At 42.9% G+C, this 26,407-nt stretch overlaps 2 protein-coding genes and 1 long non-coding RNA gene across 28 annotated transcripts in view; 2 read left to right on the forward strand and 1 right to left on the reverse strand.

The window, feature by feature from the left end:
• ZNF343 (zinc finger protein 343) overlaps positions 1-9,375 on the forward strand; it is a 43,692-nt gene extending 34,317 nt beyond the window's left edge. For 14 of the 24 annotated variants that reach the window (XM_063659551.1, XM_063659552.1, XM_054466656.2 and 11 more), the window contains one exon: positions 6,558-9,375. In XM_063659551.1, coding sequence (XP_063515621.1) covers positions 6,558-8,053 — 1,496 coding nt within the window. In that variant the 3' untranslated portion in view covers positions 8,054-9,375. Of the gene's footprint in view, positions 1-6,463 lie in introns of all 24 variants that reach the window. The other 10 variants (XM_063659557.1, XM_063659558.1, XM_054466663.2 and 7 more) reach the window with 2 other exon arrangements.
• LOC129021376 (uncharacterized) lies at positions 1-20,339 on the reverse strand. Of its 2 annotated transcripts, XR_008496050.2 has the most exons (4): positions 20,244-20,339; positions 18,638-18,887; positions 12,064-12,171; positions 10,530-10,621 (listed from the first exon to the last, which is right to left on the reverse strand). It is a non-coding gene; the product is annotated as an uncharacterized LOC129021376 (long non-coding RNA). The 2 variants fall into 2 exon arrangements; XR_010125218.1 differs by lacking the exons at positions 10,530-10,621; positions 12,064-12,171 and adding an exon at positions 1-506.
• Positions 20,112-26,407, forward strand: part of SNRPB (small nuclear ribonucleoprotein polypeptides B and B1) — a 9,348-nt gene continuing 3,052 nt past the window's right edge. Inside the window, exons 1-3 of one of the 2 annotated variants that reach the window (XM_054466671.2) lie at positions 20,112-20,481; positions 23,391-23,542; positions 25,334-25,445. In XM_054466671.2, the coding sequence (XP_054322646.1) occupies positions 20,479-20,481; positions 23,391-23,542; positions 25,334-25,445 (267 nt within the window). In that variant the 5' untranslated portion in view covers positions 20,112-20,478. The remainder of the gene's footprint in view (positions 20,482-23,390; positions 23,543-25,333; positions 25,446-26,407) is intronic. The other variant, XM_054466670.2, reaches the window with a different exon arrangement.

Here is a 26,407-nt window from a genome sequence, read left to right on the forward strand (position 1 = left end):
CAGTTTCAGGGAGGAGTTTCTTTGGGAGTTTGCTCCAAATGGCATGGCTGTTTCCCTGATATGATTTAATCAGATTTACTTTATTCCATTTTCATCTTCTTTGATGTGTTTTGATCTGATTCCCTCTGGTTTGAACTAGCTCCCATCTGACCTGGCTCCATCTAAATCAGTGTAGATTCATCCATTTCGGACTGGTTCTGTGTGTGTTTTTCCTTTTAAAAAATGATTTATAATTTTTGTAAATGGTTTTGTGTGTTTTGATTTGGCCTTAGCTAGTTGGTCCAACTAGGTTTTGTTTTTATTTTTCTCTGGTCATACTGTTTTCTCTTCCACTGTTAATACATATAACTGATTCAGAAGAAAATGTTAAAAATGACCTGGTTCATAGCCAAGTGTGGTGGCGGGCACCTGTAATCCCAGCTACTCAGGAGGCTGAGGCAGGAGATTCACTTGAACCCAGGAGGCGGAGGTTGCAGTGAGCCGAGATCATGCCATTGCACTCCAGCCTGAGGAACAAGAGCAAAACTCCATCTCAAAAAAAACAAACAAAAAACCAAACCAAAAAAACCCCATAAAACAGCAAACAAACAAACAAACAAATGACCTAGTTCAAATGAATCTTGATATTGAAAACCTGGATCCCAATTGCACTCCTTGAAATTGTTTCCTTTGTCTTGCTTGAAACCATAATGTTCCGCAGTCTCCAGCCTCTTACGTCTCTCTTTTGGGCTATTCTCTTCCTTCTTTTTCTTTTCTTTGGACTGCAGGGGTCCATAGGAGTTAGTGTCACATACTCTTTTTCTGTGTTTATATTCACACCCTTTAACAATTTGTGAACTGTAATGATTTTCCCCATCACACATTATAATGAAGCCATTATCTATCGCTGTCTCACCTGTGCTTCATCCCCATCTTTCTCCTTGCCTGCAACCACAAGTTTATTCTCAAAGTTATAAAAACTTGAGAGCATACTATTTTTCCTCCTAAACCAGTCTCTCTTTTTCTTTCCTCTTTCCATTTTCCCCTTTTTTCCCTTTTTCCCCTTTCCCCTTTCCTTTTCTTTCCTTCTTTTATTTTATTTCTTTTTTTTCAGACAGGGTTTTGCCATGTTGCCCAGGCTGGTCTGGAAATCTTGGGCTTAAGCAATCCACCCACCCCAGCCTCCCAGAGTGCTGGGATTGCAGGTGTGAGCCATGGCCCGGCCTGAGTCTCTTTTTCTCTCTTTCTTCACATATTCATGTTAATGTCTTTTCTTCAAGGGCATTGTTAGAAATAAATGGTCCAATTCTTTCTGAAATAATCTTTAAAGCCTTCACAGGGGAGACAATTTAATAAGCTTAGGCCAGATAATACTGTGATAAACAACCCCAATACTTTAGTGGCTTATAATAGCAAATGTTCATTTCTCACATTACCTCTTGGTTACCTCAGGTGTGGTTCAACTATTTTGGTTCTGGGATCCAAGCAAAAGGAGCAGTTTCTGTCTGGATCATGGGGTTCTCAAGGTACAGGGAAAAAGAGCAATGATGGGACCACATCCTGGCTCTTAAAACTTGTTTGAAATTGCATTAACTTCCCACTAACCTTCATTGCCCAAAGCAAATCCCACAGCTAAGTCTGATGTCATCGTGGTGGGAAAGATAATCCTTCTTCAGAGATGGGCTCAGTGGGGAGGAACAGCAGATATTGTGAGCAAAATACAGTTTGCTACAAGAGGGTAGCTTAGGTTGAATCTTAGAAATAAGTGTTCGTAGGGCTGATAGGTCAAGGAGGAACATGAATTATCTAGACTTAATAGTTATTAACACATTACCCGCTTGCATTATCATTCACTTCTCCCTTTCTGGCCAAATTATTTCAAAGTTAATTCTAAATATCACTACACCCTTAAATATACCACATTTCTCTAAAAAGTGAGAATGGATTCTTACATAACCACAATACCATTACTACGTTCAACGAAGTTAATGGTATCTAATACAAAATCTGTGTTAAAATTTCTTGGATTTTAAAAAAATTTATATATATTTTGAGACAGGGTCTCACATCTGTCATCCAGGCTGGAGTGCAGTGGCATGATCATAGCTCACTGCAGCCTCGACTTCCTGGGCTCAGGTGATTCTCCCACCTCAACCTTCCTAGTAGCTGGGACTACAGGTGCATGCCACCATGCCAGCTAATTGTTTGTATTTTTAGTAGAGGCAGGGTTTTGCCATGTTGCCCAGGCTGGTCTCAAGCTCCTGGTCTAAAGTGATCCACCTGCATGGGCGTCCCAAAATGCTGGGATTACAGGTGTGAGCCACAATGCACGGCCTCAAAAAATATTTTTATAGATTAAAATCAGGTTGTCACTTATCCCTAAGGTAATTCATAAAGTTAACATGTCCCAATAGAACAGTGAAATTCTTTTGTGAAATTCACATGGAAAAATAAAGGTGGAAAAATAGGCAAGAATACACTGAAAAATAAAAGCTATAACAGGGTACTATCCTTAACAGACACTAAAATATGCCACAAAACCTTTAGAATTAAAATGTGTCCTTTGAGTTGAAGCTGCAAGGAGAAAATAAGGAAAGAAAACATTGTGGTGCTGGCCCATGACTAGACAAATAGATCAGTGGAATCAGGGAGCAAGTCAAGAAGTCAACCCAAGTACTTATGGAACTTTGGTATGTGATGAAGGTGGCATCTCAAATTCCTGGAGTAAAGATGGACATTTTAATAAATGGTGTTGGGCAACTAGATATCCATTTGGAAAAACATAACATTGGACCATATACCACACACCATACACAAGAAAAATCCCAAATGACTAGAGATCTAAATGTAAAAAATTAAACTGTAAACACACTAGGATAGGATGGGGGTAAATATTCTATCACCTGGACATAGGAAAAGGTTTTCTAAATTTGGCTAAAAATCCAGATGCCTAGAAGAGAAAAGTGATAAGTTTGACACTGTAAGCAAAGTCAAAAGAAAGGACTAATTTCCAGGAAATATTTGCCACATACAGTGTATCACATATAAAGAGTTATTTTCCATAACATAGAATGAATCTTAAAATTCAAAGAGAAGAACCCTAAAACCAGGTAGGAAGAAAATAGGCAAAATGCCTAAATAGACAATTCACAAAATAAAATATAACATTGTCCCTTAAATGTTTGAAAAGGTGTTCAACTTCACTTCTAATTAGATAAATGCAAATTAAAACTACACACCATTCTTAACATACCATTGGCAGCATTTAAAAAGGTTGACAGAACACTTGGCGAAGCTGAGGGATACAGGCAACATTATACACTGCAGATGGCAATGCAGAAATGCTGCAGCCATTATGGAGGAAAATTTGGCAACATGTAACAAAACTATATATGCGTATGCTTTGACCTGGCAATCCTACCTATAGGAATTTACCCTGAAGATTCATCTCCAAAGATATTACACTTGTACAAAGTTATTCATTATAGCATTGTTTCTATATAAAAGATCAGAGTAACCTAATTGCCCTTATGTAGTAAATTGGTTGAAGAACTTATGATACATAACTTCCAAAATGGGGAAGAGCGCCTCTGAACTGATAGGGAGTAAATTCTTGGATATATTAAGTGAAAAGAGCCAAGTGTAAAGAGTATTTTTAAAAGTGAGAAATTATGAGCATATGCATATCTGTTTCATCTTTTTTTTTTTTTTTTTTCCCCACAAAGTAATACAGGGTTAATAAACCAGAAACTAATGAGATTGGTTAGCTGTGAGGTTATATGTGGAATTTGGCTGGAAGGCTATGGAAAGGAGAGGCATGCCCTTTCTGAATAGTTTTGCACTTTTGGAGCGTATTAGTGTTTAAATACTCAAAGAAAGGAATTAAATCAACAAAGAGAGGGAAAATCCCTACAATCGAATACAAGAGAAACAAATCTACCTAACTATGTTTCAAAATAATAACACAACCACAGGTAACAGGGGAAAACAACCCCGTTAACGGAGAGCTTTGACCATACTCCATAGTAAAATGAGGGTTGGCAAACTAGGGCCTACAGGCCAAATCTGTCTCACTGCCTGTTTTTGTAAATAAAGTTTTTTTGGAACAATGAATTATTTATGGCTGCTTTTGTTATACAATGGCAGAGTTAAGCAGTCGTGATAGAGACCATGTCACCTACAAAGCCTAAAATATTTACTCTGGTTCTTTACAGAAAAAATTTGCCAACTCCTTCTGTATTGACAAAGAAGTGCATGAACTATACGGACTATATTTTGTATATTTGTGTTTTGTAAGGATGTGGGTCCACAATTCTGAAACTATATTCCTTGCATTTTTTTTTAAGATGGAGTTTCGCTCTTGTTGCCCAGGCTAGAGTGCAATGGTGCAATCTCGGCTCACCACAACCTTTGCCTCCTGGGTTCAAGCAATTCTCCTGCCACAGCCTCTCGCGTAGCTGGGATTACAGGCATGTGCCACCATGCCTGGCTAATTTTGTATTTTTAGTAGAGATGGGGTTTCTCCACATTGGTCAGGCTGGTCTGGAACTCCCGACCTCAGGTGATCCACCTGCCTCAGCCTCCCAAAGTACTGGCATGAGCCACTGCACCCGGCCTTATTCCTTGCATTTTAAGATTAGGCAAATGAGTAAATACATTGATGATGCAAGACAGATCTCTCAACTATATAGTTCTTTAGAAATATTTACTGAATTATTATATAGCAAAGGGGCATGATAGAAAACAAGAGTTCCTCAAAATGGCCTCAGTAAATCTAAATTATCTTTAGTGAAATGATGACACTTTCCTAGTAAGGCATAGGGATTAGAATCATAATGAGTATACATGGGGTCCCTTTAACAGGGTGTTAAGTGTAAGGAGCTTTTGGTTCCAGTGTTTAACACAAAATAGACACAAATGAGATTTCTTCTCCTACTGAAATACTTCTCAGTGATGTAGGGTGTTACATCACTGCCATATATATATTCAGACTGCAGTCTGAATGACTTGGTATGCTTCTAGATAAGCCAAAAAGATGGCAGCGAATCACCGTCAAAATATCAAGACAAAAAGTTCATGTCACAAAATACCAGAATGACCACAAGTCTTATAAGAGATGACTGGTCAGAAATAGAAACAAATAATGAGTTACTTTGAGAACCCAAGTAAAGCAAATAAATTCAGGGAGAGCTCAGTGACAGCAAGCAGAGCCTCACCCATGGCAAGGCTGCCAGACAAGCAGCTTTGAGCACATACGGCTCAGTCTACACACAGCTGTGTTCCTCTGGCAGTCCAGCAGTTCCAGCACTGGTCAGTGCCTTGTCAAAGCAACCAAAAGGAAAACACACTGTCAAAAACTAAAACAAAGACCACAAAAGGTCAAAAAATCAAATGGCACAAATCATTTACTTAACAGGAAAGGAGACACAGCAGTGAAGAAATTCACTGTATAGTTTGGCAAGGGGGAAAAATAAAAGGTTTTACTGTTAGGGAGCAGTTTCATGATGGTTATGCTAATTAAGGTTTGAAAACTAGCATTCCGGATAGGATAGGATGAGTTTTTAAGGACAGATACAGTTGATTATAGAGATTCCAGTGTTCATTAGTTAGGCAGAAGTCTTCAATTAGGTCCAGTAGGGTCTGGGGCCAAGTACGTGGTCATTTCTCAGCATCAATTGGATAGATCATGTTATGATGAAATGCAACATCTAGTTTTGATATTTTGTAGGCAGGTGCTGCTGTAAATGAACAGTTTTTTCCCCTTTGCCAAACTATATAGTGAATTTCTTCACTGTGTCTCCTTTCCTGTTAAGTAAATGATTTGTGCCATTTGATTTTTTGACCTTTTGTGGTCTTTGTTTTAGTTTTTGACAATGTGTTTTCCCTTTGGTTGCTTTGACAAGGCACTGATTTATGAAAAGTGGAAAGAAAGGCAGATTTTGTTGTTTTGGCTTGGTGCCAGAATCCTAAAATCATGGACCATGTCTTTCTTGTTCATTACTGAATTCATAATACTTAGTAGAGAACCTAGTACTTTGACATTTTCTAATAAGTCTTTGTTTACAGGTGGGCAGCCTGAAATTTATGTTTGTTTTATATACAATAATTTCTTTAACCAGTATTCCATACACTTTCTCCTACATTTGGAAGCCCTCCAGAATGAGGGACTTTTTATGTCTATCAGACCCTTTTTTATATAATAAGAAAAGTCATGAAGGAGATTTCCACATGTGTCATAGAGACCACTATCTCCAAGCAGAACAAAGAGTTGTGGACAGTATATACCAATGTGAATGTCTATGGCTTAGGAGAAGGCTAACTATAATTGAAGTTGTTTACAGAGCAGAATACTCACTTGAGAGGTTCCTGGTTTCTCAAGATATTTTTGGTATGGATTTTCTGGATTGCAATAGAAAATGTGATGGAATGTAAAGGAATCATTGTTCAGAAGCAAATTGTGTTGTACTTATATTATCAATTACAGGCATGGCAGTAAAACCTTCTCTGTCCTAAGACAAGGCAGAACAACTCAGCAGCCCTACTTATGACTACTCTAACTGAAAACTTTCATTCTTCAGCAGAACCAAAGCCAGAAATCTACACTTGTTCCTCCTGCCTTCTGGCCTTCTCCTGTCAGCAGTTCCTCAGTCAACATGTACTTCAGATCTTCCTGGGCTTATGTGCAGAAAATCACTTCCATCCAGGGAATTCTAGCCCAGGGCATTGGAAACAGCAGGGGCAGCAGTATTCCCATCTAAGCTGTTGGTATGAAAATGCAGAAGGTCAGGAGAGAGGAGGTGGCTCCAAACCCTGGTCTGCAAGGACAGAGGAGAGAGAAACCTCAAGGGCATTCCCCAGCCCACTCCAAAGACAGTCAGCAAGTCCTAGAAAAGGCAACATGGTAGTAGAAATAGAGCCCAGCTCAGCCCAAAGACCAAACCCTGTGCAGCTAGACAAAGGCTTGAAGGAATTAGAAACCTTGAGATTTGGAGCAATCAACTGTAGAGAGTGTGAACCGGACCATAACCTGGAATCAAACTTTATTACAAACCCGAGGACCCTCTTAGGGAAGAAGCCCTACATTTGCAGTGACTGTGGGCGAAGCTTTAAAGATAGATCAGCCCTCATCAGACACCATCGTATACACTCGATGGAGAAGCCTTATGTGTGCAGTGAGTGCGGGCGAGGTTTTAGCCAGAAGTCCAACCTCAGCAGACACCAGAGAACACATTCAGAAGAGAAGCCTTATTTGTGCAGGGAGTGTGGGCAAAGCTTTAGAAGTAAGTCCATCCTCAATAGACATCAGTGGACTCACTCAGAGGAGAAGCCCTATGTTTGCAGCGAGTGTGAGCGAGGCTTTAGCGAGAAGTCATCCTTCATCAGACACCAGAGGACACACTCCGGTGAGAAACCCTATGTGTGCCTGGAGTGTGGACGAGGCTTTTGTGATAAGTCAACCCTCAGAAAACACCAGAGGATACACTCAGGGGAGAAGCCTTATGTTTGCAAGGAGTGTGGGCGAGGCTTTAGCCAGAACTCAGATCTCATCAAACACCAGAGGACACACTTGGATGAGAAGCCTTATGTTTGCGGGGAGTGTGGGCGAGGCTTTTGTGACAAGTCAACCCTCATCATACACGAGCGGACGCACTCTGGAGAGAAGCCTTATGTGTGTGGTGAGTGTGGCCGAGGCTTTAGTCGGAAATCACTCCTCCCCGTCCACCAGAGGACACACTCAGGGGAGAAGCATTATGTCTGCAGGGAGTGTAGGCGAGGTTTTAGCCAGAAGTCAAATCTCATCAGACACCAGAGGACACACTCAAATGAGAAGCCTTTTATTTGCAGGGAATGTGGGCGAGGCTTTTGTGACAAGTCAACCCTCATTGTACATGAGAGGACACACTCAGGAGAGAAGCCTTACGTGTGCAGTGAGTGTGGCCGAGGCTTTAGCCGGAAATCACTCCTCCCTGTCCACCAGAGGACACACTCAGGGGAGAAGCATTATGTTTGTAGGGAGTGTGGGCGAGGCTTCAGTCATAAGTCAAATCTCATCAGACACCAGAGGACACACTGACGGGAGAAACCTGTGTATGCAGGGGTCATGAACAAGACCTGAGTGACCAGTCAAGCCTCATGTTACCCCAGAGAGACACACAGGGAGTAGACCCTGTGTATGCATATTGTGAGTGAAGTTCCAGAGATATGTCAACCCTTATCAGGCATGGGAGGGACACGTTCAGGAGAGGAGCCTTATGACTATAGAGTATGGGCAACTGTAGCCATCAGTCAGCCTTGAGCATGCACAAAAGGACACACTTAGGAGAGAATTTTATGTGTAGGGACTGTGGGAAGGCTTTAGCAATAATCAACATTTACCAAACATCCAATGACATCCTCAGGGGAAAGCACCCTTGTCTGGGGAGTGTCGGTGAACATCAGTAAAAGAATGGACAGTCAGGCACAAAGTGGCCCTCGGGAAGGAGGTCTTGGTTTGCAGGATGTATGGGAAAAGCTTTTGTGATCACACACCACAGGGAGAATCTGCATGTGGGGACACTGTGGAGCTCTGCCCAGATGATCTTTTCAGGGGTAACACCCCAGCTGCTTGAGACAACAGTGTTGCTGCTGGCAGAGATGCATTCCAGAGATGCACTCTGCTCTGCAACTCGCTCTCAGCCACAGGGAGCTGCACACACCACATGGGCAATGCACCTTTGCAGGGGTAGCTTCTGGCCCCAACCCTTGACTCAACGGGGACAACTCCAGAAGGTCATTCCAGATCCAGAGATACCCATTGAACTGGAGGATCACTGGGTTTCAGACACATTGCAGGTCAGCCTCTTCCTCTGCCCAGTCCTGCCCTCACTCCCCAATGAATCCTCAATTTTCCATCTCATTGTCTCTCCAGATAATTGATTCTAAGACATGTTAGGTATATAAGGAGTGTATATAAGGCTTCAGCCATGAGTCACCCTTTAATAAGCCCCAGAGTATACAGAATAGAAATTCTGCATGAGAATGGACAAGGACTTAGGAAAAAGTACTCATCAAAGAACAACTTTTTTGGGACAAGCTTTACATGGGTGGGGAGGGAAAATGTGAAACACATTAGCAATAAGTTAAACCTCATCTTGTACTAAAGGAGGACACACTCAGGGAGAAGACCTCTGTGGGTAGGGCTTGTGGGTGGAGCTTCATCCCGATGTCACTCCTCAACTGACTTAGGAGGACAGTCTTCCTACCCCAAGTCACTACCTCACTCACCTCTGAGGGGTTTTCAGGAAATGTCTTGACTCCTCCATGTACTCTGTATGTGAGCGAAGATGGCAGCATTCTTTTCTACTTCTTGGAATCAGATGAAATAAAAAAGTAGGCTTTATTTAAGTAATCAAAAAATGATGAACTCGTTTTATTTTCATATACCAGTTCTTTCTCGTGTTTTCTTATCCCTTTGTTTTAGTTCAAAATTTCTTCAATAAATTCAGGCTATGTGGCTTGGCTACTCATCTGACTAGAAAGGTACAAGGAATTCAAATTCACAGTCAGGGTTTCCTGCATGAATTCAACCCTTGAGAATCAATCTAATAGATTTTTTGGAGAATCTGATCCTTTTCATGTGGAGGAGTGATTAGGTTCTAGAGACAGGCCAGTTGCAGGGAGGGGATTTTCCAGGTCTCCAGGGCTGGGCTGCCTCTTCTCCAGACTGATCACTTTCTTCAGCTTCTGTGAAAGCTTCCTTCCCTAGGTATTCTCTCTCTCTCTTTGTGTCTTTCTCTTTCTCTCCCCACCTCGCCTTCTCTTTTTCTTTCTGCAGGTGTCTTTGCTGAATACTTCTCTACTCCACTGAAGTTTTGCAGTCCTTAATGATCTGCTCATGTCCTCCAGTTCCAGGGACCCTTTAACCACATCCCCTCTACAGCCTTCCAGATTGCAGAGGCAGGTCCTTTAACCATGCCCAAACTGTTCTGTAGTCATGAGTCATTGCTTTGGGCCTCTTAGCTACTCCCCATGTCAGATCAACAATAATAGATGTAAAGACCCCTAAACATAGCTCTGATACCATGCCCCTTGGCCCTCCAATTCTAGGGCCCAGTCCTGCTAATGATACCCACACATCATCCCTCTAATAACTGGTCTGAGACAACCTAGCCATACTCTGTCCATTGTTTTTCAGGCCAAGGATCTGCCCTTTAGCCACACCCTTTTAAAATCTTCCTCCCTCAGAGCCCAAATTGCCCAGACTTTTGAATAAACTCCACATGCCCTGGCTCTGATTCTCTGTCTTGGGCCAATAACTATTCACTGGAGAGGGTCTTCCTAGGCTCCAGCAAATTTGTTTGCCCAGTTGGAGTTTGCAAGATCCATAAAATGCATATCAGGCTTGGAAAATCAGAAGAAGCATGAAGTGTTTTGGACACCTCATTCAAGGAGAGGATGAAAAAAGAAAGCGTTACTGGCTCCAAGGCCTCTCCCCACTTGCCTCCCCCAGGCATGAAGTTAGCTGTCTTAATCTGTTTTCTGCTATTATAATAGAATGTCACAGACTGAGTGATTTATAATGTACAAAAATTTATTTGGCTCATGGTTCTAGAGGATGGGAAGTCCAAGAGCATGGTGCCAGCATCTGGTGGGGGCCTTTATGCTGCATCATCCCATGGTGAGGACAGTAGAGCAAGCGAATATGTGAGACAGAGAGAAAAAGGGGGCTGGAATTACCCTTTTTATCAGGAACCCACTCCAGTATAACTAATCCACTCCTGTGATATTGGCATTAATCTGTTCGTGAGGGCTCAGCCCTCATAACCTAATCATCTCTTAAAGGTCCCACCCATAAATCTCATTATAATGGCAATTGAATTTCAACATGAATTTTGGAGGGGACATTCACACCATAGCATCAATTATCCAGTGGCTCCTTAGAGTCAGGTCTGATGCGGGAAAAGGATGTGCATGTCTGGGAGTGTGGGCCCCCACCCTTTGCCAGAACTACCCCTATAACACCAACTTCTGATCAGAATTGGAGGCCACTGAGGGAAAAGTATATGCAGGCATATAATCTCTAGGGTTTTGAAGAGGGAAGGGTTAGGCCCTCCCCATTCCAGACAGTCCCAACACTCCTCCTACCATTGGGAAAGAAAAAAGCAAACAAGAAAACCAGCTCTTACTTTTGAAAAAAGGAGTGGAAAGAAAAAAAATGATGCAGAATTATTGTTTTTTACTGAAATCCCCCATAACCTGTAGCGACCTCAGACATGGCCCAGGGAAAGGACTGCCTGCCCTAGCCCAGCAGAGGGAGAGGGGCAAAGATGTCATCTTTCCAGCCCTGGAAGGGGCTTCCCCAGGCTATGCTCACTCCCCTCCTTTGTTTCTAGGAAGGGTCACTATCAGGACCTTTCTACTCCATCCCAGAAGGAAACGGAATTGAAATGTACTAGCGTTTCTCTCAGAAGAAAGAGATGTGCAAATTTTCCACTCCAGGACTATGGCTTTGGTACCTAAGAAGGAAGAATTCAGTTTTTGTGTATGAGCTTATTTCCAACATGAGATGGGTGTTCAAATGCCTGCCGCATCCAAACAAGTCCTATTAATGAGGGGACCAGATTGGGTGGGGTGGGGGGTACTTTAGAGAACTGGGGGACTCAAACTAAAGTCAAATTGCTACTGCATCCTTCCTGGCCTCACCATCTAAGCCTCACTCCAAGAAGTCTTGAGCTCCACCTCTTTCTGGCCTTTTAATTTAGCTATCCAAATGTCCTACCCATTTCTTCAAACCATGATCTTGAATTCAGAACCCACCATCATTCTGCCTCACTTTTAGTTTTAGAATTTTTTTTAATATTGATTTTTGCTGAGTTTTCTGAAAAACTGGTAGTGGATTGCCAGGCATGGTAGCTCATGCCTGTAATCCCAGCATTTTGAGAGGCCATTTTGGGAGGATCACTTGAGCCCAGGACTTTGAGACCAGCCTGGGCAAAACAGTCAGACCTTGTCTCTTTGGGGAAAAAAAAATCAATTTTAGTTTGGAAACATTTGACCTAGTAATTGCAATGAGAAGAAACAACAAAATCTGACCAAAAAACTTACAGAGATATGACTACCTAGAGTAGTCATAAGGTGGTGCCTTGTGTGATGAGTCCACAGAAAGGATTTGGGTTGAAGGGACTTTCAAGATGGCAGGCAATCTGACAGCATCTGGTTGTGAAATTAGGTAAAGTGATTCAGATTTAAGGTGAAATAATTTATACATGCAAGCTCTAACCTAATTTCAAAATATCTGTGCATATATTTCTCATATATCCAAAGTAAGTTGGCTGGGCGCGGTGGCTTACACCTGGTGCTGGGCTCAAATCCAAAACTCCCAAAGTGCTGGGCTCAATCCCAGCACTTTGGGAGGCTGAGGCAGGTGGATCACCTGAGGTCAGGCATTCGAGACCAGCCTGGCTAACATGGTGGAACCCTGTCTCTACTAAAAATACAAAAATTAGCCAGGTGTGGTGGCACATGCCTGTAATCCCAGCTGCTTGGGAGGCTGAGGCAGGAGAATTGCTTGAACCTGGGAGATGGAGGTTGCAGTGAGCCAAGATCATGCCATTGCACTGCAGCCTGGACGACAGAGTGAGACTCCATTTCAAACAAAAACAAAGTAAGCACATGTAATTTTTTAAATCTTTTTTTCTAAAAGAGAGCAAGTGGTAGAGGATTCTTGACAGACATGAGATTCTCTCATTGCATAATCTTTTTCCATGAGTAAATATCATGTTATGCTTTTTTATTTTCTCTAATATGCATGAAATGTGTAAGGGATAAAATCTACGTTCTCATTGTGGAAAGATTATTTTTATCTAGCCCCATATCTTATTCATTAATTTTAAACTAGAAATCATTTTGCAGAATAGCCAAACACTCAGCTGCTCTTTGATTAAAGAGAAATTTGGGACTGGTTGAAGCACGACATTCTAGAATCCTAAAAAAAAAAAAATAGTGCAACAAGATTCCTAGAGTTCTACCTAACTAGTGTTCTTGAAGGGTAAAAGCATTCCTTCTGTGAGTTATGGGGCAATAGTTGACGACTAGAAAAATCTCACAAAGCCAGGTTACACATGAGTATAGGTGATGCTCTTATCTGCTACTGATGCAGACCCCAAGGCCAAGTCCAGCTTCCCCAGCTCGGCCCGCTCTCAGGCAGAGCAGTTGGCTCAGCAGCGCCCTTACTGCTGCCAGCCACCAGTTCTTACCTTTTCCCTGCTTTCCAATTCCTTTGGGAACTAGAAAGCAATTTTTTGGCTGGGAGAAAGAGAGCTGAGTTTTGTGAATTTTAATGCTACTTAAAATCGTTTTTGTCTTAGCTTCCTCTCTTCTGTGTCTGTTCTAGTAACCTGTAACCTAGGTTAAAGAAGAAGGGCCTGTACCTTCTCCTAAGTCACGGCCACTAAGAGGCTTGTCTTTTTTTTTTTTTTTTTTTAAATAGAGACAAGGTTTTACTATGTTACCCAGGTGGTCTTGAACTCCTGGGCTCAAGCAATTCTCCCACCTTGGCATTCTGAAGTGTTAGGATTACGGGCATGAGCCACTGCATCTAGTCACCTGTCTTGAGAGAAAGGCTCAACCTGTAAAAATCTTAGGATAAATAAATTGTGCAGTATCGGAGGTACACTTGACATAGCTAGTAAGAATATGAAAACATTTCCAATCAGATTTTCTGCTGAATATATTGGCAAAGGAATTTCATATGGGGCTGGAGATCTAGAAGAGATATTGCAGAGAATCTGAGGGGAAACTTAAGAGAATGAAAGAAGTGTGATAAACAGCACTGAGACCAGTAAAAATTTGGGAAGTCAGAAGTATTGCAGTTGTCCAGGCAAAATTTATAACAAGCTATGGCAACAGCAGAGTGGACTGAAAGAGAAGACAGACTTCATAGGGTTTGTCTCCAAAGCACTTGGTGATTGCCTGAATGTAGAAGACAGGCAAGAATGTGAAAGAGGACTCTCACAAACCCAGCTTTCGAACAGTAGACACATTTGCAAAAGAGAAAAAGTTCTCACCACTCCAGAAAGTCAACACTCCTCTTATCTCTGTTTACCATAAGAATAGTTTCTTCTCTAGAGGGTAAGTCAAACTGGGTATCCTCTTTTTCCCATCTGCATCCAGGATTGTGCCTCTCTATGTGGTAGAGTACGTCTGTGTGTGTATGTGGAATTGTGCCAATTATCAATTTATTGTTTGAGCTTCAAATTCTCCTTTTGTTGCCTGGTCTGTGAAAATGGACCTAGGCCCTTTATGTGTTTCCTTTGCCAGCTGGCATAAAGTTTATCAGTAGAGGGTACCAGAGCAACACTGCAGGGGGAAGGGTCCTCTTTCTTGGGTCAGGTGGCTCTTTCACCAGGTCCCTGGAGAGTACCTGTTTTTTTCTTTTCTTTTTTTTTTTTTTAAGATAGAGTTTCGCTCTTGTTGCTCAGGCTGGAGTGCAATGGCGTGATCTCGGCTCACTGCAACCTCTGCGAGAGTACCCATTTTTACTCCACTCCATGGCCAGTGAAGTTTTCTCCCATGCTAAATGCCTGCAGGACACAGCTTTTTCTACCAATTGGCCACCATAGGAGTACGTTTTCTCCAGCTTTCCACTCAGGCACTGGTGGCTCAGTTGGGAGCCTAAACAACACAGGCCTGTGCCCCAGCCCAGGCCACTGCTATACCCTCTCTGCAGCCCCACTGGTACAAATGCTGGGGGCCCCATGGGACTGGCTGTCTAGCAAGCAGACCACCTGACCTCCTCCTGTGCAGAGGCTTGAGCCTCCCCAGCCCATATTGACCCTCTCCCCAGCTCTAGTGCATGCACACCAGGGCCCCAGTAGCCACCTTTGGCTGTCCCAGCCCAAGCTGTGCACAGAAGTGTACTAGGTTCTTGCAGCTCTCCAGTCTCCATTTCCAGCAGTGCCCACAGCAGTGCCTTGGCTGCTTCCGCTCATCCACCCATTAACCTTGGCTCCTGTTGTTTCCTTAGGCCTTCCCCACACAGACACCATGTGATCCAGGCCTTGTGTCAACATCAACACCCCAGCTCTCTCTGTATTCCCAATTCCCTCTGTGTACTATTTGCCAGCTTTGGCTTGCTTGTGCCCCAGAGGGTTATTTCTGCTTGCCTAGTGACTGTGGACCAACTCTGGCCTGCACAACCTTCCCCCTCAAACTTTTCTGCTATCCAGTAGTCTGCAACCACAACTCCAAGAAGGACTGAACCCTAGCCTTGGGGAGGGAACCCGCCTTCCAAGTTTATCCTTGGGTAATCCCCCTCAGCTGTAGGATTTTCTTTTTGTATTTCTATTTATCCTTGCAAAATAATTTTTTTTTTTGGGATGGAGTCTTGCTTTGTTGCCCAGGCTGGAGTATAATGGCGTGATCTCAGCTCACTGCAACCTCCACCTCCCTGGTTCAAGCATTTCTCCCTGCCTCAGCCTCCCGAGTCGCTGGGATTATAGGCACCCGCCACCACACCCAGCTAATTTTTGTATTTTTAGAGATGGAGTTTCACCATGTTGCCAGCCTGGTCTCGAACTCCTGACCTCAGGTGATCTGCCTGCCTCAGCCTCCCAAAGTGCTGGGATTAAAGGCATGAGCCACCATCCCTGGCAAAATAATTCTTTAATTTAAATTACTGTATGGTTTCTGTCTCCCTGTTGAACGCAGATTGATACAAGTGTGAACGTATATGTGTGTGTTTTTAAAATGAGGGAAAAGACATGAATTTTGACTGCATATATTTAGTGAGCCCAGAGATAAGCCAAAGAAATAATGCAAGTCAAAACTATTAATTATGAATACTCAGCTGGGGTTGTGACCCTGAATCTAGACACAGAAATCTAATGGTCTACATCAGAGGTTGGCAAACTGCAGCCTAAATGCCAATCCCTGCTGATCACATGTTTTTGTGTGGCCTTGAGCTAAGAATGGTCTTTACATTTTAAATAGTTGCACAGAATTTAAAGGATAATAATGTTTTGTGACATCTATTTGTATCCATAAATAAAATTTTATTGGAACCCAGCCACACTCATTTGCTAGGTATTGAGTATAGCTGCTTCCATGCTACATGGTAAAGCTGAGTAATTGCAACAGAGACCAAATGGCTCACCAACCCTAAAATGCTCTCTGGCCCTTCCAACAAAAAATTTATTGGAAACTAACCAGTTTTATACATATTTTTAAAAAGTTTGCCCGCCCCTGATCTAGACTGAAACTTGGGACCATTTTATCAAGTAAAGACCAAATGAATTGCCTGTTTAATCCCCGGCTCTGAATTCATGACCCCTTTTATCTGTAGATTGGCAAACTAATTGAGTTGCAAGGCATCTAGAATAGCCAAAACAACCCTGAAAAAGAAAAAGGAGGAGCATTCACACTTTCTGACTTCAGAACTTACTATAAAGCAAATGGTAATCAGGATAGTATAGTACTGGCATAAGGACAGCTATATAGATCAAAGGAATAGAATTGGAAGTCCAGAAATAAAACGTGTCAATGGTCAAATGATTTTCCACTAGGGTGCCAAGATTATTCAGTGGGGTAAAGAAGAGTCTTTTTAACAAATGATGCTGAGACAACTGTATATCAACTTAGAAAAGAATACAGTTTGACCCTACCTTATACCATATATAAAATATGAACTAAAAATGTATCAAAAATCTAAATGTAAGAGCTAAAACTATAAAACTGTTAGAAGAAAACAAAGGGGTAAATCTTCATAATCTTAGATTTGGCAAAAAAGATTTTTCTTACTGCACCAAAAACATGAGCAACAACAACAACAAAAAGATAAATTAGACTTCATCCAAATTAAAAACTTTTGTACAGGATATTATCAAGAAAGTGAAAAGGCCAGGCATGGTAGCTCATGCCTGTAATCCCAGCAGTTTGGGAGGCTGAAGTGGGTGGATTGCTTGAACCCAGCTTGGGCAACGTGGTGAAACCCTGTCTCTACAAAAAAAATACAAAAATTAGCCACCGTGGTGGCATGCATCTGTAGTCCCAGCTACTTGGAAGGCTGAGGTGGGAGAATCGCTTGAGCATTGGAGGTCAGGCTTCAGTGAGCTGTGATCGCACCACTGCACTCCAGCCTGGGTGATGGGGTGAGACTCTGTCTCAAAAAAAAAAAAGATAACTCATAGAATGGGAGAAAACCTGTATAAATCATATATCTGACAAGGAACTTGTATCTGTAATGTAGAAAGAATTCTTACAACTCAATAAAAGTCAAATGGTTCAATTAAAAAACGAGCAAAGGATCTGAATGGGCATTTCTCCAAGGATGATATATAAATGACCAACAAGCACATGAAAAGGTGTTCAACATCATTAGTCATGAGGGAAATGCAAATCAAAACCACGATGAAATTGATAGCACTTCACATTAAGATGGCTTGAATCAGAAAGTCAGATAATAACAAATATGGGTGAAGATATGGAGAAATCAGAACCCTCATACACCACTTGTGGGAATGTATAACAGTGAAGCCACTTTGGAAAACAGTCTGGCAGTTCCTCAAATGATTAATCAGAATTATCATATGACTCAGAAATTCCACTCCTGGCTGGATACCAAAGAGGAATGAAAGCATGTCCACATGAAAACTTGTACACGAATGTTTACAGCAGCATTATTTATAATAGCCAAAAGGTGGAAACAATCCAAATGTTCATCATTTGATGAACTGATAAAATATGGTAGTCCCCTCCTTATCTGAGGAGGTTATATTCCAAGATCTCCAGTGGATTCGTGGAACGGCAGATACTACCAAACCCTATGTATACTATTTTCTCCTATGCATACATAGCTATGATAAAGTTTAATTTATAAATTAGGTACAGTAAGAGATTAACAATACTAATAGGACAGTTATAAAAATATACTGTAATAAAAGTTACATGAATGTGGTCTCAAAATATCTTGTACTGTACTCACCTATTTTTATACTGCAGTTGATTGTGGGTAACTGAAACCACAGAAAGTGAAAGATGGATATGGGGGGACTACTGTACATCCATACGATGGAATATTATTTGGCCATAAAAAGGAATGGAGTATTGATACGTGTCATGACATGGATGAGCCTTAAAAACATTGTGCTAAGTGAAACAAGGTAGTCACAAAAGACCACATGTTATTATATGATTCCCTTTATATACATTTTCTAGAATGTCCTTCATAATATTCATCCTTCTGATAGACCTGAGTGTAGGTTCAGGTCTCTGCTCACATACCACTCCTCAGAGAAGTTTCCCCTGACCACCTAGCCAAAATTGTACCCCATCCCTCTCAGTTCTCTGCCTTTATTTTTTTCATATCACTCTAATGTTACATTGTATACTTATTTATTTGGTTTACTATGTCTTTCTCAGTAGGATGTAAAGCTCCATGAGGGAAAGGACTCTATCCCAATAACGGTGCATGGCCTTAGTAGATGCTAAATAAAAATTATTTTAAACACATGCATGAATGATGTGTTAGGCAGCTGGGTAAGGTGGGGGGCAAATGAACAGCTGAGGAGCCAGAAGGACCTATATTCCCACTCTGACTCCGCCACTTTGGGCAACATAATTCATTTCTATGAGGCTTCACCTCTTCATCTACAGGTGACAGAAACGGGACAACAGAACATACCTTTTAGAGATGGTGTGAAGATTACGAAGCACCAAGGTGGAAGCTTTCTTTGCTGGGTTTGAGGAACAGCAAGGAGATTAGTGTGACTGGAGAATGATGAATGAGGGGAATGTTGAAGGAGATGAGTGAGGTTGGAGAGGAGTGCAGAGCTAGATTTTATTCCATGTGTGCTGGGAAGTTTTTGGTAAGTGGAGACCAGGGCATGACATCATCTGATATCCCAGTACGTTTAGAAGGATCCCTCTGGCTGCTGTGAGAACAAGAAAGGAAGCAAAGAGACAAGTTATGGGCTTGTTCAATGATCCAAGACAGAGATGATGGTGGCTATGACTAGAGTGGAAGCAATGGAGTGGGTGACAACAATCATATTCAAGATAATTTGAAGGTGGGGGCCACAGGATTTGCTGATGAATTTGATTATTCGATGGCAGAGAAAGACAAGAATGAAATATGCTTCAAATTTCTCATTTTCTTTTCTTTTTTAATCCAAGAAACTTTGGGGATGGGGAACACTGATGAAGTGGTTTTAGAAAGAGTGAATAGAATCAAGAATTCAGTTTTCAACATGATAAATTTGGTATACCTATTAGACATTCACATCACACTGGCAGCTGGATATAAAGGGCCAAGAGTTAAATGAAGAGGCCAAGGTTAGAGGAACAAACTTGAAAGCCTTGGGCGTGTATGTTGTATTTTAAAGTCATAGGAAGGGCCCAGTGTGATGGTTCACGCCTGTAATTCCAGGACTTTGGGAGGCCAAGGTGGGTGGATCAGGAGTTCGAGACCAGGAGTTGAAGTCCGGAGTTCGAGACCAGCCTGGCCAACATGGCAAAACCCCGTCTCTACTAAAAATACAAAAATTAGCCGAGTGTGGTGGCACAGGCCTGTATTCCCAGCTACTCGGGAGGCTGAGGCAGGAGAATCGCTTGAACCGGGGAGGCAGAGGTTGCAGTGAGCCGAGATTGTGCCACTGCACTCCAGCCTTGGTGACAGACTGAGACTATGTCTCAAAAGAAAAAAAGAAGTCATAGAAAAAAAATGTCATACGACTGGATGCGATCATCAGCAATATGGATAGAACCCTTATTTTGTGCTAAAGTGTTCTAGGCACTACAGCAATGAGTAATACACAAAGAGAAAAATTCACACCCTTATGGATCTTACATTCTAATGGGGAGGGGATAATAAAATAACTAACAAAAATATACCGCGTGTTAGATAGCAAGAGAGAAATACAGGAGAGATGAGGATGAGGTGGGTGGGAAGGTTACAGGATGGCTAGGGAAATCCTCACTGGAAAAATGTTATTTAAGCTTAAGTCTTGAAAGAGGTGAGGGCAGCAGCCTTCTGGTATACCTTGGGGACTAGCATTCCGGGCAGAGGCAAAAGCAAATGCAGAGGGGCTGAAAAGGAGCCCGTCCAGCCAGTGGAGGGAAAAGCAAGAATAGTGACTGTAGAGGAGAGAGCCGGGGAGGGTGATGGGAAATGAGGACCGAGAAGGTAATGGGAAAGGCGGGGTGAAGAGAGACGAGTGTGACACAGAGCAGCCCTGAGTACAGATTTAAGCTAGGAAGGTGTCCAAACAGGAACTTAAGGCTCTCCTTACTTCAAAGCGGGATGTTAACGCCCAGTCCCCAGGCCCCGCCTCTGCTCAGCACAAGCTCCGCTCCGGGGCCGGAACTCTAGGGCTACTGAGCTGGACCGGAAGTAGATTTCTACCGGACCGCATTTTACGTGCTGCTGCATTTCCGGTAGCGGCGGCGGGAAATCGGCTGAGGGAAAGAGGCTAGGCCTCTGAGGAGGCGAATCCGGCGGGGATCAGAGCCATCAGAACCGCCACCATGGTAAGGAGGGCACAGACTGGCGGCGCGGGAGCTTCCGAGTCTGTTGTGGAGTGGGAACCGCGACTGGTCGGGGAGGAAGTCGTGGGTTGGAGCCACTTAACGGCGGTGAAGGCCTGGGCCGAGGCCGCCCGGTCTGGGCGGGAAAGACCAGGACCTTGGCGGTTCGGCTAGGCATGGGGTCGAGGAAAAGGTTGGATCCGGGGACAGAGGCCGAGGTCGCGCGGCAGGGGCGAGGGTAGAACCACGGCTTTCGACACCGCTGTAGCCATAATTCCTGGGACCCAGTAGGCACCAAGTTAACTTTTGCCGAATAAATACATGTCCCGGGCTTCGGAGCAGGCACTGGAGCCGCAAGGGGACCCGGTAAAAGGCTCAGACTTGTGGAAGTTTATGAGTCTGAGAAAGAGTTGCGGAAGTGGGTGGAAGGGGCTTGTGGACCACGCTAGAGTCTTGCTAGGTCTACTGGATGGAGAGGAGGGCGGAGGAGGGTGATAGAGAATGTTTGGAGGAAGAGTTCCACTCAGTTGTTCATCATGTTTCTGTGTTTGCCTGTGCCTGACTTCTCAGGCGCTGGGGCTACTCTCTGGAATATGTTTGCTTCCTTCACAGAGGTAGTTGGGGACATAATATAATTCAGTGTGGTCATTCGGTAAAAGTAACGGCAGCAGGGCGGGGTAAGAATGTTTTCTCAAACAGATGGTTCCTGAGCAGATTCCTAAAAGATTAACAAGAATGTTCCCGGCGAAAATGGGGGGAATATTACAGACCCAGAGAACTGAAGGAACAAAGGCTGAAGGGTAACAAGATTTAAAAAGTTACTGGATTTTACTGCGTTTGTTGACTGAGAAAAAGTTGCTGGAGGAGAAAGGAAGAAAGTAGGGAAGACGGGAAGGATTGGCAGGAGGCTAGTTACTAAAGGCCTTGCATGTTATTTTACCTCAGTGGTGGTGAGGCATGTCATTGAAGGATTTAATTTAATTTATTTTTATTTTTTTGAGACGGAGTTTTGCTTCTGTTGCCCAGGCTGGAGTGCAGTGGCTCGATCAGGGTTCACTACAAACTCTGCCTCCCGGGTTCAAGCAATTATCCTGTCTCAGCCTCCCAAGTAGCTGGGATTATAGGCACCCGCCACCACACTTGGCTAATTTTTTGTATTTTTAGTAGAGACGGGGTTTCACCATGTTGGCCAGGCTGGTTTCAAACTCCTGACCTCAGTTAATCCACCCACCTTGGCCTCCCAAAGTGCTGGGATTACAGCCATGAGCCACCACGCCCTGCCCACTGAAGGATTTTAACCAGCAAAATGACATAAGCTTAGTGGTGTTTAGAAAGATTGCTCTAGCTCTGGCATGTATATTCGATGGGACTGGAAACCAGGAAACCTGGTAGGATATTGTTTGGAATATCCTACCAGGATGGAATAGGCGCTGGATTCATTTTGTCTAGGTTCCAACACAGTTTCCCAGTTGTGAAACTGGGCAAGTTACTTAACCTGTCCCAGCCTCAGTGACCTCATCTGTAAAATAGGGATAATAATGGGCCCAATTTTGGGGATTAAATGAGATGTACTGTGCTTATCACAGTGCCAGATACACAGCACCCAGTAAACATTAGTTCAGTTGAACCAGTGAATGTTGCCCTAAAGGTTCAGATCCCTTGTGGTTAGAAGCTGGTTAAAATGGTCATTGAATGGAAACTGAACCACCTAACCTGAGGGTGGCTTGCAGTATCTTTGTGTGGAGTCAAGTTTTGTTTTTGTTTTTTTGAGATGGAGTTCTTTCCCTATCACCCAGGCTGGAGTGCAGTGGCATGATCTCAGCTCACTGCAGCCTCCACCTCAGTCTCCCGAGTAGCTGGGATTACAGGTGCCTGCTACCACATGTGGCTAATTTTTGTAATTTTAGTAGAGACGGGGCTTCGCCATGTTAGCCAGGCTGGTCTTGAACTCCTGACCTCAGGTGTTCTGCCCACCTCGGCCTCCTAAAACGCCGGGATTACAGGAGTGAGCCACTGAGCCCGGCCATGGAGTCAAGGTTTTGATCTGCATATTTGCAGGTTCAGAAAGAACTTTGTTGTCTGAGCTCACAGAGATGAACAGAGGTCCATAGAAGGCACTTGGTGGGTTAGGACTTGGGTATAGCAGTCAGACTGATGGGAGGATGATATACAGATCACATGCCAGGTGATTTGTTTATAGAGAAATACAACTGCTTAGGGTACCTGACAGTTCACAAAGTGATACCTATATAGTCACTTCTTTATTTTAGCACATTGGAACCCAGGTTACAAAAGCAGAAATGTTTGTTGGGTTAAAGACCATTATATGTCCAAACTGGTTAGTACCCTAACCATCAGAAGTTTCCCTCTGCCAAATATAGTCTTGGAGGCACACTAACAAATTCTTGATTTGTAGATTTCATTTTTCACCTTGAAGCTGATCTCCTTCCTGATAACAAGTTTCTTGTTGATTAGATTTTTAGTTTCAGCCCTATTCTAGCTCTTCCTTTACTCAGTCTTTTTAATGAGATTTGAATATTCCATAGCACTTGAGTCACATACCTATAATCTGCACAGTGGTAGATGGCTTTAGTGTGTATGCATTGGATTATTTTGGGGACACCCTATACTCTCATCCCTGCAACTGACATGACATAGAGAAAAGCAATTATAATATGAGAAAGACCGATTTTAAGGGAAGAGAGAATAGCAGATTACTGGGTAGAGGTCAGGGCTAAAACAGGGTGGCATGGGAGAATTCCTAGGAAAGGGCTGTGGGTGGAAGACTGAGCTAAGAATCTGTTGAGAAAGTTGGACACATGGACAAGAAGGCCATGGGAAGTTTTGGGGAGGGCCAGAGGTGCTTGGGTCCAAAAGAGCAGAGTCTCATCCCTGTCCATTTCTCCTTGCAGACGGTGGGCAAGAGCAGCAAGATGCTGCAGCATATTGACTACAGGATGAGGTGCATCCTGCAGGACGGCCGGATCTTCATTGGCACCTTCAAAGCTTTTGACAAGCACATGAATTTGATCCTCTGTGATTGTGATGAGTTCAGAAAGATCAAGTGAGGAGTGGACTGTGGGGGACAGAGACTGGAGGATGGGAATGGATTGAGTGGGTGGGCCAAGCAATAGAGGTGGTGATGTAGCTAGTTGGTTCTTCTCTGTTTATTCTCCAGTTTTAGAGGGCAGACTTAAATGGGGACATTGAACACTAAGAAATCTTTTTCAGTCCAGCAAGCCTTGCTGTCTAGGTCTAGCAAAGTACAAGTTGTGAAGGGCTGCTAGGCTTTTTGTTTCTCTGACTTTGTGTGCCCCTGGGTACTGGGGTAAAGGGCTCTCATGTTCTCCCCACAGGTGTGTGAGGGGGGAGAGCTTGAGTTTCTGGCCTCATTGCCTATTTGTAAAGCTGTAGCCTAAAGGGCTCTCCCAATGCAGCCTGGTCTGAAACTGCTTTAAGAAGCCTCTGACCCTCTTCAGGGTAAGTGCTCAGCTCCCCATGTGGGTTTGGGGCCAGTGATTTTTGTTGGCATTTATACAAACAATTGGAGATATTTTCTACTTTGCTACAATTCCATAAGTTATTGGCTAACTCCCTTGCCTTGAGTCTCACAGATCTTAAGCTTTTTTGGCCCATTAAAAGATATGATCTAGCTTCCCGTCATGTTTTGCATTCAAGGCTACTTGAGGCACAAAAAGATGATGTGACTTCCATGGTCATCAGCTCTTTTGTCATATGCAGTGTCCATATTATTCTGTCACTCACTTTGAATTCCCTTTGATTCTCCTTGGGGCTGATTTCTTCTGTGACCCAAGGTCAAGAAGTATAGTTTAAAAATGTGGTAGGGATGCCTGGGTGCCAGGTACATATTAGAGAGGGGCCAACAGATGAGCGTGGAGCTACTCCAAAGTTCCCTCCTGATAATAAAAAATGTTTATTGGAAAATATTTTTGAAAATACAAAGAAGTCTATGAATAGAAACTAAAATACCCAGAAGCGTTTTTTTTCTAATTATGAAAGGACAATACATGGTTATTATTTTAAAAAATAAGAAAATGTGAGCCGAAAAAGGGAAAAACTCTCCATCCACAGACAACCAGTTAATATACTGTAAAATACCGAAACAAAATCTTTTGAGTTCTTTTTTTAAATCAGGCTATTTTTTCCCCTTTATTTTTAGGATCTAGCTTTAGCTTTTTTCCCCACTTTCCTATCCTGTTGCAGTTATTTTTCCTACTTCACATTTGTATTTTGTTCATCTTTTTCTGGTTGTTGCTTTTTGGGGGTTTCTGTTTTTGTGCTTTTGAGGAACAGATATGAAATTTCAATTTCTGTGTATGTGAAATTTCTCTTAACCTTTTCCTTCTATGCCTTCTCCTATTTCTGATGTAAGATGAGGGGCAGAATTATAGGCCTGTGAGGTTGAATTGATATTAGAAGGACACTGCACGTAAGTGAGGTGGATGGGAGTCATTTGACTGGAATTGTTTAGGCAGCCTCCTGATGTTGGCAAGACCTCAAGCTGAAGGGAGGGAATAGTGTCCTAAGAAAGAAGACTTGGCTGAGGGAAGGGCCTTCACAGTTGCTGTGGAATAGCATTTGGGCCCGGGCTGGGCTTTGGTGACCTTGTCCTATCTCTTTGTCAGTGTGTCCTCTTGGCATGGTAGGAAACAGGTAGATAGCCACCTAAGAGGTTATGTGTTCAGCCTGCAGAGACTATCCAGGAGGGCTATCTTGGGAAAGTTTGTGTACTGTTTGTTAGGAGATGCAGTATAAGCAAATCTTGGAGGCCACTAGGCAGGTGAACTTTACCCACCTCTAACACTTTTTTTGTTCCTTCTAAACCTCTCTTTAGGCCAAAGAACTCCAAACAAGCAGAAAGGGAAGAGAAGCGAGTCCTCGGTCTGGTGCTGCTGCGAGGGGAGAATCTGGTCTCAATGACAGTAGAGGGACCTCCTCCCAAAGATGTAAGTCAGAGCAGGAAGCCTTGTGGAGGAAGGGAGGCCCTACTGTGAGCCAGGCTCTGTGTTAGATTCTGTTTCATTGCAGTTCTCACAGGCATCCTCTGGATTTTGCCCCCTTTTTCAGATAATAAATGAAATCTTAAAGAGGTTACCCTGCAAGAAAGAAGTGGAAAAGGGGAACTAGAATTTGGGTATCTCTGACTTTAAAGCTCTACCTGTTTCTCAGTTGACGTACATAATGAGTCAGTGGAGGAAGCACCTGAAGCCATCTGGGTCAGTTCTTAATGTGACGACAAAGCCTAGGTGGACCTTAAAAAGTTGTAACTCCGAAACAATAGGATATGTGTGTATTTTGTTTTGTACAATTATAGTTCATAGTTACTGAGAATATGCCTTGCACCAACCACTTGAGTATTTTATTTGATCCTTTAGATCTCTTTAGAGATAAATTCTCATCTTATAAATAGAATAAACCAGGGCTTAGTAACTTGCCCAAGGTGCCATAGCTACTAAGTGGTGAAACTGACATTTGATCTCAGACAATCTTGATTCTGTAAACACCAAGCTACACATAGAAATAGAGCAGGCTTTAGAGACCTAGTCAAATTTGTTTTCCCTTTCCCTTTTTCATTTGAAAGGTTTTTTTTTTTTAGATTTTTAGACGGAGTCTTGCTCTCTCGCCAGGCTGGAGTGCAGTGGCACGATCTTGGCTCACTGCAACCTCTGCCTCCCGGGTTCAAGCGATTCTCCTGCCTCAGCCTCCCGAGTAGCTGGGATTACAGGTGTGAGTCACCACACCCAGCTAATCTTTGTATTTTTAGTAGAGACAGGGTTTTACCAGGTTAGACCATATACCAGGATGGTCTTGATCTCTTGACCTCGTAACCTGCCCACCTTGGCCTCCCAAAATGCTGGGATTACAGGCATGAGCCACCATGCCCTGCCAAGACATTATTTTAATCAAA

This window comes from Pongo pygmaeus, chromosome 21 (assembly GCF_028885625.2).
Source record: "Pongo pygmaeus isolate AG05252 chromosome 21, NHGRI_mPonPyg2-v2.0_pri, whole genome shotgun sequence".
In the NCBI taxonomy this organism is placed as follows: domain Eukaryota; kingdom Metazoa; phylum Chordata; class Mammalia; order Primates; family Hominidae; genus Pongo; species Pongo pygmaeus.